This window comes from Diabrotica virgifera, chromosome 8 (assembly GCF_917563875.1).
Source record: "Diabrotica virgifera virgifera chromosome 8, PGI_DIABVI_V3a".
NCBI classification, from domain to species: Eukaryota; Metazoa; Arthropoda; class Insecta; order Coleoptera; family Chrysomelidae; genus Diabrotica; species Diabrotica virgifera.
This window is the reverse complement of record NC_065450.1, coordinates 197,158,117-197,178,258: the sequence shown is the minus strand read 5'-3', so window position 1 is coordinate 197,178,258 and position 20,142 is coordinate 197,158,117. Positions and strand designations below refer to the sequence as shown.

The window sequence follows — 20,142 nt, the reverse complement described above, 5'->3', positions numbered from 1 at the left end:
ATACTAAAATTAAAAATTTAGCTATACTAATAATTGTTAACAATAGTGGACTATATTAGAAATCATTTGAACATAAATAGAGTTTATTATGTCAAACTACTACAATCCTACAGGGTGTGAATATTGCTAAGAAATTGATAAAAAAAACGTAATTATCTTTTAACCTACTCTGTATAATGTTACAAAATCTTATATTTTAAGAAAGAAGAAATCGAGGAGAATCCAAAAATGTAAAAAGATACAGGGTGTCCCATTTAAAAAAAACGAAGTTATAAGCAACTTTCGGTATAACCGGAAGTACCAAATAGATGAAAATATTTTCATTAAATAGATCAGTCTTCAAAACCCCCTTATTCCAATTTTCATAATTCAGTTGCCTATAGTTCTCGAGATATTTCTAATAGGCCCTTTATCTGCCTCACCCTATATACACAGCAAGCAGCATCATAACAATAAAAAGTACAGTGAAGAGAAAATCACGAACAAAACTCAAAAACTACTATGTTAAAAAAGGAAGACTCAGAACGACATAGTTGAATGACGGGAAGACGACCTGAAAACTATGAATGTATACAATGAAGGAGAAGGACACAAGAGAGGTTTAAACAGCAGGACATAGCCAAACAGGCAAAGACCCATCCAGGGTTATGATGCCAAAAGAAGAATAGAGAAGAACGAAGACATGAAGTGAAAAATAATTTTCAATATGCCTGGACAATATGTGACAGGTGGGAATATCAACATCGAATCTTATAAATCGAAAAATCTTGGATTTAGGTAAAAATTTATTAATTTTAGACGATTTCAACCAAAGCAGCATTCTGAACATGTGATCAAAATCTCAAACGACTGTCTCAAATTGAAAACGAGACGAAACAACACAGCATACTAAAAAAATAAACAAAACGAAGAAACTAGAAAAGATAACCACATTAATATATTTTTTTTGTTCTGATTCTGGCCTTGGTTTATAACCTTTAGCCACGCAATTAAATATAAAATTATTATTCATTCATAAGTACAAAATTGTCCAGTATACACATTAATATATTTTATTATAATAACTATTATCATGATATTATAAATAACGAGATAGTATCTTCCCGTCGCGGAAATACGTCTGAGTTCGCGCATGATGACGTAACTGGAGACCGGAAGTTGAATTTGAAGTCTTGTTAAAGTTAATGGGATTTGTGTGATGAAATTATTCAATTAGCAAAATAACATTAAACTTCAATGTATTCGAAAAAAATTAGTGTCGAGATTCTTGTCGAACTATTTGTCAAAGATAAAATATAAAATACACTTATCTTACAACCGCGAACAATTCAAACTAATCGGACATTACGAATGCTTACGAACCATTACGAACTTGCGGGTCTCCACTTACGTCACGACTTCCGGATGTGCAATATATTACATTGTTATTTATAGTATCATGACTATTATACTAGGGCAGTCCGATAAATACTTAGCCTCTCCGCCCGATAGCGCCACTATCGCAAATGAAGTATATTGTCATTTAATGCGTTCTCGTCGACGGCTAATGTCAAAATTTCAGCCAAATCGAAATTATAGTATTGTTGTGATTGCGTGTCAAAGACAGCGTGTCCGCGGATTTTAATAAAATGGAAAAAGAGCAATATCGGTCGGTGATTCGATTCTTGTTTTTGGAAGGGAAATCAAGCAGCGAAATCAAAGAGCGCTTGGATGCTGTGTACGGTGACTCTTCTCCTTCGATGGCAACTGTCAAAAATTGGTTTAATGAGTTTCAACGTGGACGAACGTCGGTTTTTGATGAGCCACGCGTAGGTGCCCTGAAAATGGCTACCACGGAGAATAACGTGACAAAAATCCACGACCTTGTATTGGCAGACCGCCGACTGAAGGTGCGCGAGATAGCTGACACAGTTAGTAGGCATCTCAAAAGACCGCGTAGGTCATATCCTGCATGAAATTTTGGGCATGAGAAAGCTGTCGGCGCGATGGGTGCCGCGTTTGCTCACTTCAGACAATAAACGCAACCGTGAGACCACTTCAGAGCAGTATTTGACGGTAGTAGACGAAACATGGATTCACTGGTATACACCAGAAACCAAGGAGCAGTCGAAAGAGTGGACAGCACCCGGCGAACGTGCTCCGAAGAAGGCGAAGACTGTCCAATCGGCCGGAAAGGTGATGGCCAGCATTTTCTGGGATTCACAAGGTATGATCTACAGCGACTACTTAGAGAAGGGAAAAACGATCACAGGGCCCTATTATGCCGAATTATTGGGCCGATTCGACGCAGAATTGAAGAAAAAACGACCCCATTTGGCAAAGAAAAAAGTGCTCTTCCACCATGACAACGCAACGGCTTACACATCCGCCGTCGCCATGGCCAAATTGGTCAAATTGGGCTACGAACTGTTACCCATCCATCGTATTCTCCAGATTTGGCCCTGTACGACTACTATTTGTTTCCAAACTTGAAAAAGACACTCGCTGGGCAGAAATTTAAGTCGAATGAGAAGGTCATCGTCGCCACGGCAGCCTGTTTTGCAGACCTCGAGAAAAGGTATTTTTCAGACGGGTTAAAGAAGTGGGGCATCGCTGGGTCAAGTGTATCGAGCTAAAATTAGACTATGTAGAAAAATAAATTGCCACTTTTCCAAAAGTTTCCTTTTTCTTTTGTAGGCTAATAGACGGAGAGGCAGCGCTGAAAAATCTCTTTGAATTTACTAAAGCTAGATTTTTCACAGTTGATTACTGTGAGTGTGTAGAGAAACATACTGCGGTCGGTCAAGCGAAACGTAGAACAGGGGTTACTGAGAGGGTATCAAAGTTGCTTTCCTACGAAGGTAATTCAATCCATTTACTAAGGCTGAAAATCAGTACACACATTCTAAATTAAATACAGTAGAGCGTCGATAATCCGAACTAATTGGTACAAGGGTAGTTCGGATTATCAAATTGTTCGGATTATCAAATTGTTCGGATTATCGAACATATGTTCAAAATACATACAAAGCTCCAATGTACATATGTACATACGTTTTAGTTAGAAGGAATAAAACACCTGCATAATAAATAAATATATTGTATGTATTTCTGCATAAACAAAACAAAAATCCGCGGTCATATTTTGCCCATATTGTCATATTAAATCCAAAAATTCGGTCCGCGATCATATTTTTTAATAAAAAATGAATAACCATTTTCAATTTCGTTGCAACACGAAACTACAGCCGCATCATTATTCCAGTTCAATCAGAGAGTGCAGCAAGCACCTCTACCGGTTTCGAAACTTATTAGTCTCTAATCAGGAGGCACATATACTGCTCTCTCTGACCCAACTAGGACAAACCCCGGCGTGCAGTCACGGATTGCAACGAACGAAATGGCAGGGATGCCCTAGCGGCAACTGCTATCAAAAAAGGAAGTTTTCAATCTAATAGCACATAAAACAACATCAAAAAATGTTAGTCTACATCCTACCAGATTGAAAACATATTTTTTAATTTTATAATTTTTTTTGCGTTCGGATTAGTGAACGTTCGGATTACCAGGGTTCGGATTATCGACGCTCTACTGTATAAATAAAAGATATTATAGTCGGTCAGCTGTATGACGGGACAGAGCCGGTCGGTCGGCCCCAATAGTCGATTGAGAAAATGAAGCATTTTGACTCGCAATTTTTTCGTCCAGCATGGATTTACTTGAAATTTTCACAGAAGGTGGGGAATAGTCCAAGGATCATTTTCTATAGCATGCCGCTATCATACGCTGAAACCTAGGGGTGGTTGCCATCCCATCTCGGGGGTAGGAATTTTTTATTACATTTTAACCATGTAATTTGATGGAAAAAGTGATTCTAAGAAAAAAATGTTTTTTACATTTTCTTCGTAAAACTAATATTTTTTTAATTATTCGCGCCTGAAAATAACAGTTTTTCGACGAAAAAATCGACTTTTTTAGAGGATTTTTTGAGAATACCTCGAAAAATATGCATTTAATCAAAAAAACTGTAGATATCAAAATTGTATCTTTTAGTAACACAAACCAAATTCTTTTTCAATAATATCTTAAGACAAATACAAACCGAGATACGGCATGTTAAAGGTTAGCTTTTTTCGTCATTTGCATAATTTGAAATATTCAAAGCCAAATAATGGGAAAAATTTGTATTTTTCGAGGAAAACTTAAATAATCTTTTTTCAAATATGTATATAATTAGACCTTTCAAAAAAAAATAATAAAAAGTTTCTAGTATAAAATTTAAGCAACTTATAATCAACAAAATGTCGGTACCTGCTTTTCTCTACGAAAAAATCAGTGAAAACAACCCCCTAACTACCCTCCTAATTCAAAATTGGTGTTCACCTTTCTGTAGTTCCTTTTATATTTATATTATCAATACACTCAAGGAGTTTGACCTATTTAAAATGCCTAATTTTGGAAAAATGGGAGTTTAAAGAAAAATTGATTTTTTGCAATTTGGTATTTTTCACCTTTTACTTCAAAATATACTGAAAATATTGAAGATACGAAAAAAATTATAAACTACTAAATTGTAGCTTTTTTAATGAATAAAATTACCCTGTGCATAGATTTTCATTACAGTGAATAGTTAGCCAGATATAGCTGTTTAAAACTTCTATTTACTAGAAACACCCCCTTATTCGAGCCCTTTAAACCTATCCCAATTAAAAACTAAGGGATCTTACAAAATTTAATTTACACAGTCTTATAGCTCTTTAAAAATGCTACAAAATCATTTTTGAAAAAACTTTTTATCGCCAAAAATATATAGAATATTTTTCGAGGTATTCTCAAAAAAACCCTCTAAAAAAGTCGATTTTTTCGTCGAAAAACTGTTATTTTCAAGCGCGAATAACTCGAAAAATATTAGTTTTACGAAGAAAATGTAAAAAACATTTTTTTCTTAGAATCACTTTTTCCCTCGAATTACATGGTTAAAATGTATTAAAAAATTCCCACCCCCGAGAAGGGGTGGCAACCACCCCCAAAGTTTTAGCGTATGATAGCGGCATGATATAGAAAATCATCCTTGGACTATTCCCTACCTTCTTGAAAATTTCAAGTAAATCCATGCTTGATGAAAAAATTGCGAGCCAAAAGGCTTCATTTCCTCAATCGACTATTGGGGCCGACCTACCGGCTCTGTCCCGTCATACAGCTGACCGACTATAATAACTTTTATTTATATTTCATTTAGAATGTGTGTACTGATTTTCAGCCTTAGTAAATGGATTTAATTACCTTCGTAGGAAAGCAACTTTGATACGCTCTCAGTAACCCCTGTTCTACGTTTCGCTTGACCGACCGCAGTATGTTTCTCTACACACTCACAGTAATCAACTGTGAAAGATCTAGCTTTAGTAAATTCAAAGAGATTTTTCAGCGCTGCCTCTTGGTCTATAAGTACTTATCGGACGGCCCATGTAAAACAATTATAAAAAATATTGTAAATTGTAAACCTACCTTTATCTAAGAGAACCTTCTTGCAGCACAACGCAACAATAATCTTAACTAAAGCAGTCTTGACTCTGAGATTGTTGTCATTCAAAACATCGTTGACATGCTTCACAATATCCTTGTACCTTCCCTTAATGGCCTGGTCCCCGCTATACGAAATCAGGTGCGTTATAACAATCAAAGATTTAACTTTTTCTTTGTCGTTGTTGTTTTTGAGCTGAGACAAGAGCTGGTCCATGGTGTTGTCTGTAAAGTGCAGGACGAAGCATTCATAACACCTCAAAACTTCGGAATGGCTTTTCAGGAAGCTCGGTTGGGCGTAATCCGGCGAAATATTCAGCAAATCGAACAGAGTGCTTAGAATATTCGGAAGCATCGGTTCTAGAAGCATCCCGTTCATTGACGCAGACTTCTTGATAACCGAACCTAAGCATTTGGTAATGCTGTAAGTGTTAACGTTGCGCTTATACAAATTGAGGAGAACTTGAATAGTTTTCGGCGTTTGCTGCGCTATATTCTCAGACAGAACTGGATATATCAAAGTTATGGCTTCTAGCACACATTCGTTTGTCTTGGCATCGCGGGAATTGATCCAATTAGAAAAAAGTATATTATAAGCTATGCTGATTTCTTCGCTGAAAGTTTCTAGGCTTATAGTGGGATCCGGAACCTTTTCTGAATTCGAGATATACTCTGTGAGGGCCTCGCAAAAATTGCCCAGAGCTGAAATAAAATAGCAAAACATATAACTGAACAGTGAAGGCTCGTGGCCTTAGAGACAGGGTCGGCAAGATTTTTTTGTCTCCTCATATAGGTATACCATCTAATTAAAAGGCTTAAATCATCATATGTGATTTTTTTGTTTTCTTTTGGTTTGGTTTACTTGACATTCTCTCTTGTGTCATAGTGTTTCGACAATATGTTTTGATTATTTTGAGACAAGAGAAATCCCGTTCATTTGAGGCAGAAGTTAGTGGTAATAAGAGAATTTATGAATAGTTTGTTGTAGTGAATTGCAGTACTTACTATATAAAATTATACATATTTGTAACTTATGCCACTTTCCGAAAATATTTGGATCAGCATAATTTTTAAGTAACTTGTAAATAAATATATTGGAAATTTTTTGGCGAAGGTAACTTTTAAATTTTGAATTATCAAAGAGGTCAAAAATTTGTAAATCTTCAAAATTCGAAAAACGAGTATCTATTTGCATAATAGCAGGTATCCAAAATTTCAAAATATACTCTTTTTCGAGATATGTATCCTGCCTTTGTCTTTTTTGGGGTGGTTCGAAAATATCAAGCGAATCCAAAACGTCACTGCGTATATATTGGAAACTACTATCATTACGAAAATCTCTGAGATTTTGCACCAGCTTTCTTATTTTATTTTTGGAATAAATAATGACAATTGACTGATTTTGAACAACAATCAGGGACGTATTTAGGGGTTGGCGAAAGAGGCGCCCGCCAAGGGCGCAAGAGTGAGGGGGCGCAAAATTAGCGGAAGAAAAACTTTTAGGAAATCCAAGATTTTAATTTTATAAACTAAGCATTTTTCATACTTTCGATGAAAAAATATGATGCCGTATTCTAGCAAAATTAAAAAGATAAGAGACTACATAAATACCGGTACGGTGTCAGTAATATTATAAAAATAATTGTAATATGTAGGTATATAAAGGGTTTTAAGCTTCAAAACTTAACTGTGACGATGTCATAAATCAATTCGCATCTATTAAAGCACGCAAAGTGAAATTTTAACAATATGTAATAAAAGATACCAGGTTAATTCAACAAAATTAAATTGACTAAAAATTTAAATTTTAAATCAAAACTTCATGAACTGTTGTAGGCTATTATTTATTATTATATATGTATCAATATGTTTTCGCTTAAAGTAATGCAACATAAGTGCATAGTTATGATAGTTTATTTACCTAAGTATGTAAGTACATTTTGTCATGAATGTAACATATTCACAAATTGTGAATCGCAATATTACATGTAAAGTAGTAGTGAGTAAAATAATTTTATAAGTAAGTAAAATAAATAATGTTTCAAAAATACCTCCTTTATTGTTATTGTTTTTTGAACCCATAGCCCGATCAGAGAACACAAAATTTTACGAAAACTTCCAAAAAATAAAGGAAGGATGAAAATTTGGGAATAGGTAGTTGAAATTGTCTATTATTATATAAGAAAAAGTTTACAATTCTACATCCCCTCCATTTTACAAAAATTGGGAAATACGGGGTGAAAAATATTTTCTCGGGGGTGAAAAAATATACGTTCAAAATAAGTTTGAAATAGTATAAAATGACTAATTCTAAGTAACTTTTGTTCTATAGAGTTTTTTTCACTAAGTTAATACTTTTCGAGTTATTTGCGAGTGAATATGTTCATTTTTGACAAAAAAAACATGTTTTTGGACGATTTTTCGCAGATAACTTAAAAAGTAAGTACCTATTTTAGCGAAAAAAAATTTTCAGCAAAAATATAGCTTGTAAAAAACTGAAAAAAAATGGTGTATGCATGAGGTCTGTAGACCCAGCAGGAGCAGAGTTGTAGCTAATGAAAAATAGGTTCTTCTTCGTCAAATTCCAAATCGAATATTTCAATTTGAAATAACGCAAAAATGGAGCTCTTTTCTGGGAGAAAATTCATTACAACTTTTTTAAAGTGGTTAAAAAAATGTTTATTTGTGTTTTCTAAAAAAAACTTCTAACATTATAAGTAAGTGAGTTACGCTTAAAATATTGCTGGTCTTTTTTATTTTTTGCTAAAAAAATCGCGAAAATCACCCCTTAATTAGCTTCCCAAATAAAATTAATCGTTACCGCTTCACAAGTTACTTTATTTATGTATTTTTTATATGTCTACCTATAAGTTTCATTGTTTCAAAGTACATACTCATTTTTGAAAAAAAAAATGGGTTTAAAATAAAACATTTTTTTTAATGTTGAAAAAAAATTGAATTTTTATGGAAATAACTTAAAAATTATTAGTAATACCAAAAATCTTAAAGAGTAATAAAATGTTCGTCTTGCTTTTCTGAATATTTTTGATTTTTTGTTTTCTTGCTAGACAAAAATTGGATATGCTATGGCTGTTCAAAATTTGCCTAAACTCGTGATTAGTTACTCGTTTAAGCCATTTTAACAACAGCTTTTTCAAAAATAAGCACTTTGATAAGCACTTTGAACCGATGAAACTTACAGATCATATAAATAATACATAAGCAAAGTAACTTGTCAAGTGGTAATGATAAAATTTATTTCTGATGCTAATTAGGGGGCGATTTTCGCGATTTTTTTTTACCAAAAAATAAAAGGGACCAACAATATTTTGAGCGTAACTCACTTACTTTTAATGTTAGAAGTTTTTTTAGAAAACAAAAGTAAACCTTTTTTTAACCACTTTAAAAAAGTTCACATGAATTATCCCCGAAGAGTGCTCCGTTTTTTGAGTTATTTCACATTGAAATATTCGATTTGAAATTTGACGAAGAAGAACCTACTTTTCATTAGCTGCAACTCTGCTTCTACTTTGTCTACCGACCTCATGCATACACCGGTTTTTCAATTTTTTATAATATATGTTTTTGCTATGAATATAGCTTGGCGAAAAAACTCTATAGAACAAAAGTTGTTTTGAATTAGTCATTTTATTCAATTCCGGTTTTATTTTGAATGTATATTTTTCACCTTCGAGAGGGGGTATTCCCCTTAATTTTTGTAAAATGGAGGGGATGTAGAATTGTAAACTTTTTCTTATATATAATAATAGACAATTTCAACTACCTATTTCCAAATTTCCATCCTTTCTTTATTTTTTTGGGGGTCAGATTGTTCTTTGATCGGGCTACCAGGCCTAATATAATTTAAAGTAGTAGTTGTAGTAATTTGCCTACAACTATTGAAAAATTATTACATTACAGTCCTGTGAATTGTGGTTGCAATTAATTGGAGTCTCGTTTTATGTGGGAAGGGGGGCGGGGGGCGGAAGCATTGAATTTCGCCAAGGACGCAGGAATGGCAAGATATGTCCCTGACAACAATGAATATCAAATGGGTTTCGGCAAACACTTTCTTAAAAATAGTTAAAAGAATATTAAAAGAGTAATCATTAATAAAGGTCTCAAACCGATTGCTTCACGGATCGAGATATCACCGCTTTCAAAATCGTCGCATTCGATAATAAAATAAAAAATACTTCCAAAAAGCTGTTCACGAAAATCTGCTACAGTGAAAACTAACCGAGATTTAAAATTTCATCGCGTCTAACAAACTGTTTGCATTTATTCGAAACAAATTGTTCTAAAACAGTAATCCGTTTAGGCGAGCTAAAATGGCAAGAAAAGGCGATATTCTTTAATTTTTTACACGTATCCTGCAAAACTATATTCATTCTATGCGCATGACAGTGAGTAAATAAAGCTTGTGGTGTAATAGTTTTAACTTTTGCCTGGAGACCATTCAATTCACCGGACATCACGGCAGCGTCGTAGTAAATTTGCTTTACCAATTTATTTTTGATCCAAAAATTTTAATCTGTCCTTTAAAACACCAAAAATATATTCTGCCTTATTGATTTTACTGACGTCTGTAAAACCTAAAAACCTCTTATAAATATTACCACGTAACGCCTATCGAACAACAATTGATAGTTGTGAATGACATGATAATCATAAGTTTCATCTACTTCTAGCGAAAAGCAAATGGTTTTCAGAATCTCAGATTCAATAACGTTATTCAAAATGTAACTAATTGATTATATTAATTCATTCTGTACTGTTTTAGACACGCCGCTAAATATCTTATTTTATTCAAATCGTATTTCTTAAACAATTTTATTAGTTCTCTATAATTACTTTAATTTAACGAATGCTCCGATTGATCATGTCCCGTAAATGATAATTCCTGACAACTTAAATAAATTACAAAATCAATTAAACGACGTAAAACGGCGTGATTATTTTTTACAATTTCTGCCAATGCTTCCAAATGAAACATCGGCAGATTTAAATGTGCCGTACGGCGCTTAATGCCTACGGAGAGAAATATACGTTTGGTTGCTCTTCGACTCGTATTTCGTTGAGTTTTAGAGTTTTACGTGTAAATCGTCAAGCTCGAGATGAGCTGGGGTCGGCTTGCCGAAAACAGTCAGATGAATGGCTCGGATCATTCATTTTTTGAAGTCTCTTATGCGCAGGGATCACTTAACGCTCGGATTGGCCGGATCCTTTTAAAAACCATGAATAAAATTCAGTCTGTATTATCTTACAGATTTTTTTTATTTCACATATACAAATGACATCAACTCTGATTAAATTAACTATTAAAAAAAACTATATCTATAAATGTGTGGGTCGGCACTGCCAACCCTGTCGACCCTGACCGGCCGCCACTGTAACTGAAGCAGTAAAAGAGAAGAAAATGATATACACTCAACAAAACGAAAAAGGAGCCACTAACTTAATTTAGTGTAAATTGTTTATTGCATTAGGTAGTAACTTAAATATGTACGTTCACCCAGTAGACACATATAATTTTTATAAATGAAAGAAAAAAACAAGTTTCTTATCTTCGTTTTTCTTGTATTCAATAAAAAGCAAAACTTGATAACACTTTGGAATCACCTTTATTTTGTTATTAATAACACCCCCTCTGTGGCTCAGTGGTAAGAACGCCTACCTTTGGATCGAAAGGTCCGAATGGTCGTGAGTTCGAGTCTCGCCAGGGTCTGAAATTTTTTATTTATTATAAATTAATAAATGAAAATAGTTTCTGTCCTTGTGGGATCGGTACTCACCGCAAGGACCGCAGACGTTTGGATATAATTAGCTTCTCTTTGCAAAGACAATGTCGTCGACTTTGCAAAGTAATAAGACACTTACTCAACACACACACTACACATTACCCCCCTGAGTTAGTGATAAGTTATAGTCTAAAAAATCATTATGAAATTGACTGGCCAGTTGGTTGTGAAAACCAGTGCCAATAAAACACAAAAACACACACATTGCGTTATTAGAATTCTGTCTGTTTGGCAATTATGGTTTGGGGTGGGATAATTTTCTTGAACCACATGTTTTCCCATTCGCTGAAAATATAAGTCCAGAATATATCCTTCAGCAAGATAATGCGAGTCTGCATGTGGCCAGGATAGTGCAAAATTATTTGACTACCTACAATATTCAGGTTATGGAGTGGTCAGCGAGGCGTCCAGATTTAAGGCCCATTGAACACATTTAGGATACAATCAGGAAGCGCTTGAAGGATATCTCGGCACTAAGAAACCTACAACCTGTCGAGGAAGTTCTCGTGGAAGAATGGGAACAACTAGATCAAGAAGCTGTTTGAAATGTGACTGAAAGCATGCCTGGACATTGTGCAGAAGACCCGTGTTGAGCTGCCCCCCCCCCACTTGCAAAAATTAAAAAACAAATAGTCCTGATTTATGAGCTCTCATATTCCGCAAACTAAAAATTTTGAGCTCGTTCCACTGAGCAGGAATTTAATACCCTAGTGGGGCGGGGGGCTGAGTCAGCCACCCCCACTACTTAAAAATAGGAATATTGAATCGGTTTTTGCGGCAGAATTACGAGCTATTTATGAGCTCTTGGAATTATATAGTTTCGATTTTTGAGCTCATCCCCTTCACCCCCAAACAACCCTTTAATTGATTTAACTTAAGAGAAAGATGCTGAGAAAACTTAAAATATATCGTATTGCGAATATAATTCCTATAGCTTATATACTCTAAGAATAAACTATTAAATCAAGAGCATTTCGATTATTGAGCTACAACCCCTTCGCCAGAAAACCACCCTATCTTCCCGGCTTAAGAGAAAGTTGTATTTAAAATGCGTTAAACTAATTATTTGGCGACTACATATCATTTAATAATTTATAAGCTTCCAAAGTACGCGCATTTAGATCAGTAAATTGCAATTTATTTTGTATAGTACAGTCACTGAAGGTAAAAATCAACGATTACCTTCAATTTCGGTGAACCTTCATCGATTTTCACGAAAATTGGTCAGTGGTTAGAGGATACGTCAAGAAACAAAGGTGACATGGTACCACCTTGCGCCTTTACCCTGAGGGTGGATACCGCCCCTTCTCGGGGGTGAAAATTATTTTATAAAAAATAAATGCACAAATCAATAAAAGAACAAATTAAAAGCAAAATTTATTATATAAAGTTAATAAAATAAGTCAATACTTTTTAAGTTATTAAAGATCAAAGATTTTAATTATTTGTGAAAAAAATGCATGTTTTGAAAAGGTTTTTTGTAAATCACTGAAAAACTTTAAGTTTTTACAAAAAAGTTAATAGTAGTTTAATTCGTATAGCTTATATTCTAAGAATAAACTCTTAAATCACGCGTCTTTCGATTATAGAGCTACAACCCCTTCGCAAGAAAACGACCCCATATTCCCGGCTTAAGAGAGAGTTGTTCTTAAAATAACTACTATTAACTTTTTTGTAAAAACTTAAAGTTTTTCAGTGATTTACAAAAAACCTTTTCAAAACATGCATTTTTTTCACAAATAATTAAAATCTTTTATCTTTAATAACTTAAAAAGTATTGACTTATTTTATTAACTTTATATAATAAATTTTGCTTTTAATTTGTTCTTTTATTGATTTGTGCATTTATTTTTTATAAAATAATTTTCAGCCCCGAGAAGGGGCGGTATCCACCCTCAGGGTAAAGGCGCAAGGTGGTATCATGTCACCTTTGTTTCTTGACGTATCCTCTAACTACTGACCAATTTTCGTGAAAATCGATGAAGGTTCACCGAAATTGAAGGTAATCGTTGATTTTTACCTTCAGTGACTGCACTATACAAAATAAATTGCAATCTACTGATCTAAATGCGCGTAATTTGGAAGCTTATAAATTATTAAATGATATGTAGTCGCCAAATAATTAGTTTAATGCATTTTAAGTACAACTTTCTCTTAAGCCGGGAAGATAGGGTGGTTTTCTTGCGAAGGGGTTGTAGCTCAATAATCGAAATGCTCTTGATTTAATAGTTTATTCTTAGTGTATATAAGCTATATGAATTATATCCGCAATACGATATATTTTAAGTTTTCTCAGCATCTTTCTCTTAAGTTAAATCAATTAAAGGGTTGTTTGGGGGTGAAGGGGATGAGCTCAAAAATCGAAACTATATAATTTCAAGAGCTCATAAATAGCTCGTAATTCTGCCGCAAAAACCGATTCAATATTCCTATTTTTAAGTAGTGGGGGGGCTGAGTCAGCCCCCCCCACTAGGATATTAAATTCCTGCTCAGTGGAACGAGCTCAAAATTTTTAGTTTGCGGAATATGAGAGCTCATAAATAGCTCATAAATCAGGGCTATTTGTTTTTTAATTTTTGCAAGTGGGGGGGGGGGGCAGCTCAACACGGGTGTGCAGAAGTTCGGCAAGTTAAGTTAGAGGAGAACATACACGCTGTTAGTTTTGTTTTAAAATAATTTTTAGCAACGTTGTTATTAAAAAAATAAATAGAATTTTTCATATTTATTATTTTTTATTTTTTTTTCCACAAGAAAATTTACAGTTCAGTAGCAAAAACGTTGCTATATTTATTGGGACCGTGAAAGTTCGGAAAAGCGACACCTGGTTTCATACCTCGGCAACATTTTTCGCACTTTTAATTATATTGGCCAATCATATTGGTCCTGGTTACTCGACAATTGTCAAGGCCATAGCCCAAAAAAAATATAAAAAGAAAAAGTAATATTAAGGCTATGTTATTAAAAGGTAAACAATTGTATGTAGTAAAGTAAATAAAATTAATTATTAAAATGCACTACTACAAGCAAAATACTATTAAATAAATTTACTTTTATAAATAATTGCATACCGTATCAATATTGTGGAGCAACATATAATTTTTCTTCTTCATTGACAGTAGATATGAAATATACGTCAATTTGACAATTTTATTTAATTGACAATATCAATTATTTAAAAAAGTAGCAAGATTTCTCCGCTATTCGCGCACGATAGTTTCTCGTATCCCCTCCAAGTACTTGCACACGGCGAATAGCAAAAACGCGAAAAGCCTTAGATGTAATTAAATAAAAATAATATACTCATAAAAAGAATTAGTTCAAAACTATGAACATCTTCATAGGTAGCTCCTTTTTAGTTTTTATCAGTATATTTCAATGATTATCTTACCAAATGAAACAGATTGTTTTAGTATCTCGGTTCGCAAAGATGGAAGAAGTGGTAAGATAATACTATAGATATCTTTCAAATACGGTACTACTCCGATGGCATTGGCACTTGCTAAGGCACCCAAAGTATAGGGCACCATGTGATGGGGAATTACCGAAGGCTGCAGTTTTTCCCTTAGAGCATCCATAACCTGTGCGTCCAAAAATATACCATTACTTGTCTTAGTCAAGGGGTCAAGGCAGTTTCCTGGCCGATCAGTCCACGGAGATGAATGTATTCGTATGTAATTTGAACCGCTGAATTTGAATTTCAAAATTGCTTTGGCGTCGGTAGTGACGGGAATTTGTTCTAAACAATTTAATTGTTTAAATGATTATAACTCATAAACTTATAAATATGAATCATTTTTACAAAATGCAAGTTGTTCCATATGTTGTTGCAAATAATACGTAAAATTTTTCATCTTAGATCTTACAATATGACTATGTAACTGTTTTCACTATAATTTAATGCTTTAGTTGCTAAAAAACCTTATACATAAATTATATGACTTTCTTAATAAAAAATATACATTTATAATTGTTATAACTTTATTCTAAATAATATTTCCATTATAAATAAGGTTTAGTTTTAAAGCTGGTAGTTTTTCATTTAATTTGAGCTATTATAAATAGTCCAGGAACCGAAGTTTTTGACCCCGCAATTTTTACAGAATGGATCAATTTGCTTGAAAATTTGAGAATAAGTAATGGATAGTCCAAGGATCAAAATCTATATGATGACGAAAGGCGCTTTTTCCATGGGGGTGGTTACCACCCCATCTCGGGGGTGGACATTTTTTATTATATTTTGACCACAAAAGTTGATAAAAACGTTAGTTTTAAGCAAAAAATGTTCTATACATTTTTTTGATAACATTAATATTTTTCGATTTATTCGCTATCGAAAGTGTTCGTTTTATATCGAAAAAATCAATGTTTTTCGATATTATACTCATTTACGATTCACTCAATTTTTAACGTAGAAAAAAATTTTTCAAACCAAGTTCTTGAGAATTAAATATCCTACAATTTCATATTTAAACATTTTTTCGTATCTCTGATGCGACTCTTTCTATTCTGAAGAAAATGGTATTTTTTACCAAAACTACAAAAATTCGTTATTCGTTTTTAACTCCAGTACTTTTAGAACTAATCATTCTAAGCCAGTGAAACTTCTGGAATCTATTAATAATACATAAATAAAGAAGAATGAATAAGGCAATGACTAAAAACAGCGCTAACTTACAGTATTATGCTTCCAATTGGATTTCTTCTTTTTTTTTTTCAAAAAAATATATTGATTTTTTAACCGTAACTTTTTATCTTTCATACTAGAAAGTTTGGTAAAAAAGAATTTTATAGGTTTTTACAAGATCTATAAGGCTATTAATATTAAATCCTTTTAAAATCCTCCGTCGCAAAAAGAGGTGACTTTGAAAGGGTTGGTAAAGGCGGTTTTTGCATGTTATTACAAGTTTAATTGTCAATAGCTCACTCAAATTTTGCCGTAAAAAAAGTTTTGCAAACCAATTTCTTGGGAATTAAATAAGCTACAATTTTATATTTAAATATTTTTTCATATCTTTGATCCTAATTTTTCTATTCTGAAGAAAAGGACAATATTTACCAAACTACAAAAATTCGTTATTCGATTTTAACTCCATTTTTTTAAAAACTAATCATTATAAGCCAGTCAAACTTCTAGAATCTATTAACAATACTCAAATAAAGACGACCAAATAAGTTCAATGAATAATTTTAATTAGGGTGGTGAGTAGAAGGAAGTTTCCTATCATTTTTTGCTGAAAAAAAAATAGGGACTGACATTCTTTTTATTATAAGTCATTTAATTTTTGAGCTAGAGACTATTCTTTTATTTCTGGAGATACACATTTTTAAGTACTTTAAATTAGTTTGAACAAGTTATCCTCGAAAAATGCATAGTTTTCCCGTCTGTTGACTTTGAAACTACAATATTTAGCATTTGACGAAGAAGAGCTAACGTATAATAAAGTATAGCGCGATTACTATTGGTCTTAAAGAAAATTTAAAAAATAGGTTTTGTTTATTTTTTCAGAAGGTACATTTTTGTTAAGCAAAGTTGTTTTGATAAAATGAAAACTTTTTGAGTTATTAGCAGAAGACTGATTAAAAACATTGATTTTTTCTATATAAAACTAACACTTTCGATAGCGAATAAATCGAAAACTATTAATTTTATCAAAAAAATGTATAGAGCGTATTTTGCTTAGAATGAATGTTTTTACCAACTTTTGGGGTCAAAATAAAATAAAAAATTTCCACCCCCGAGATGGGGTGGCAACCACCCTCATGGTAAAAGCGCCTTTCGGCCTCATATAGATTTTGATCCTTGGACTATCCACTACTTATTCTCAAATAATTCTGTAATAATTGCGAGGTTTTGTCCTATTTTAAGCTTCATTACTTGGACTAAAAGTTATTTTACTTAAAATGCAGCCAAAATACAAGTGAAAAATCACCATGAAAAATCAAGTGAATGAAAAATGTACTAATTTTGTAGTGTTTTTGCACGAATTTTGCAATATCTCTGATTCTAATTATTGGATCAAATACAATTTTGTAGGTTTTTTTAAAGAAATATTATTGCATTTTTTTTAATGATTTATATTTTTAAGTTTACGAATTATAATCATTTATACTATTAAATTGTTTATAACAAATTCCCGCCACTTCCGACGCAAAAGTAAGTTTGAAATTCGAATTCAGAGGGTCAAGATACATAGGAATACACTGTGAAACTTCCCTTTGATCCGCCACAAAACAGCCTTGTCCACTGAACTATCAGTTCTACATAAGTTTTTTCTTTGTTATTTTTGTGTAAAGCATTGTAAGTATTAAAGATAACCAACATACGAGAAAAAGACAAGTCAAATTTGAGAGAATTACTACATTAAAACAAAATTAAAAAGTCAAAGTGAATCCACGCTTGATGGCAACCTAAACATAAGTTATTTTTTTATTAAATCAATGCAGCAATAACTGCAAATTGTGTAATTTATCTGAGTATAAATCCACCTGTTCATGATGACTCATTGTTATTAAAATAATTATAAACAAATAAATCTATTGATAAACCACATGCAATTTCAAAGAAAATGAAATTTATAAAATGACAAATTCATCAAAACAAACAACAATTCATTAAAATATACTCACATACAAAAATATTGCGTATTTTATCTTCAATCATTATATTTTGTTCTTTTATTCTGAAATGTGTTATGCTGGAATGTTTTACGTATATTACAATTTATTAGAGATAAAATAATGCTTAGACATAGGCTTCATAGCCGAAGAGGCAATAATGTAACAAACTAACAAACTTTACATAGCATAGTCCTGAAAATTTATATTGTGGAACAGCTTTAAGTAAGGTCGGCAAAATTTGATATACTTCAAGTAAACGATGTTTTAAGAAGCGGTTCGTTTGACCGCATCTGTTTTTCATACCCACACAATCAGTTCCCTCAGACATTTATAAATTTTATAAAACATTTAGTTTGGTAGCATGTCTTACTGGAGTATGATTTACAGCTCGATAATAGTGTGTAAAGCATTGTTTGATTTGAGATTAATTAATTAATTAATAATTACTTTTAGCACATACGATATGTACTGCTTTAACGGTGTATATATAAAGGGTGTCCCAAAAGTAGTGGAACAGTCGAATATTTCGCGAACTAAACATCGGATCGAAAAGCTGAAAAATACGTGTTCTATCATTTTCAAAAATCTATCCAATGACACTAAACACCAACCCCCACTACACCCCCTGGAGGTGGGGTGGGGGGTAACTTTAAAATCTCAAATGGAAACCCCTAGTTTTTCTTGCAGATTTGGATTCGTTACGTAAAAGTAAGCAACTTTTATTCAAGACATTTTTTCGAACTGTGGATAGATGGCGCTATAATTGGGAAAAACGATTTATCCTGATACCATAGGTAAATTATAGAAACGGTCTAATATCTCGAGAAATACACTTCCAAATGAGAAACCTAAAAACAGGTTTTTAATATTTTTCGAAAACCTATCGATAAACACCAAAAATGACCCTCCAACCCACCCCCTGGAGACGGGGTGGGGGGTAAATTTAAAATCTTAAATAGCAACCCCCACTTTTTATAGCAGATTCGAATTCGTCATGAAAAATTAAGCAACATTTATTCAAAACATTTTTTAAAATTGCTGATAGATGGCGCTAATAAATCGTATTTTTCCAATTAAAGCGCCATCTATCAACAATTCTAAAAAATGTTTCGAATAAATGTTGCTTAATTTTTCATGACGAATCCGAATCTGTAATAAAAAGTGGGGGTTGCTATTTAAAATTTTAAAGTTACCCCTCACCCCACCTCCAGGGGGTGGGTTGGAGGGTCATGTTTAATGTTATTCGATAGGTTTTCGAAAAGTATAAAAACCTTTTTTTTTGGTTTCTCATTTGGAAGTGTATTTCTGGAGATATTAGACCGTTTCTATAATTTACCTATGGTATCAGGATAAATCGTTTTTCTCAATTATAGCGCCATCTATACACAGTTCCCAAAAATGTCTTGAATAAAAGTTGCTTACTTTTACGTAACGAATCCAAATCTGCAAGAAAAACTAGGGGTTTCTATTTGAGATTTTAAAGTTACCCTCCACCCCACCTCCAGAGGGTGTAGTGGGGGTTGGTGTTTGGTGTCATTGGATAGATTTTTGAAAATGATTGAACACGTATTTTTCAGTTTTTCGATCCGATGTTTAGTTCGCGAAATATTCGACTGTTCCACTACTTTTGGGACACCCTGTATAAGTAAGAATAAATATTTTTTCCACCTACCTCTACCGAAAGTATACTTTTCCGGACCTGATTATAGGGAGCAAAGTTGTACTTTTCCTCCCTAGGGAGGAAAATATTTTTCCTCCCTAGGGAGGAAAAGTAAAAGTGACGTCATGGTATTTCATTCATGAAATATAACTTGTTGACGCCCTGTACAATATCTATTTTCTATTACGTAAGTATCTATACATTTTAACGTTTATTTAAAAACACTCTGTATTTTGCAGAATGGTAAAAAACAGTAAATTTTTATTCTGATTTAACAATGTTTACATTAATAATTTGACTTATATTTGACAGTTGACAGTTATATTGTACCTACTTGCTAGTTTTGGTTCTAATAAATTTTGTTGGTTAGTTACATAAATAAATTAAGTAAAAATGATAAAATGGCTTGTTATTTGAGGAAGGTGGAAAAACCATATGTATAACATGGGAGTAAAGTGCCTTTTCCTCCCTTGAATGATTACTGCCCTCCGCTACGCGTCGGGCAGTAAACTTCATTCTCGGGAGGAAAAGAAGCACTTTCCTCCCTTGTTATACAAATAGCTA

At 33.0% G+C, this 20,142-nt stretch overlaps 1 protein-coding gene across 1 annotated transcript in view; it reads right to left on the bottom strand.

Moving 5' to 3' along the window:
• The window catches only part of LOC126889255 (maestro heat-like repeat-containing protein family member 1), an 82,668-nt gene that overhangs the window by 58,020 nt on the left and 4,506 nt on the right, over window positions 1–20,142 (bottom strand). The window contains exons 3-4 of the mRNA XM_050657359.1: window positions 14,689–14,878; window positions 5,485–6,201 (exon numbers count right to left, since the gene is read on the bottom strand). Of these exons, the coding sequence (XP_050513316.1) occupies window positions 5,485–6,201; window positions 14,689–14,878 (907 nt within the window). The remainder of the gene's footprint in view (window positions 1–5,484; window positions 6,202–14,688; window positions 14,879–20,142) is intronic.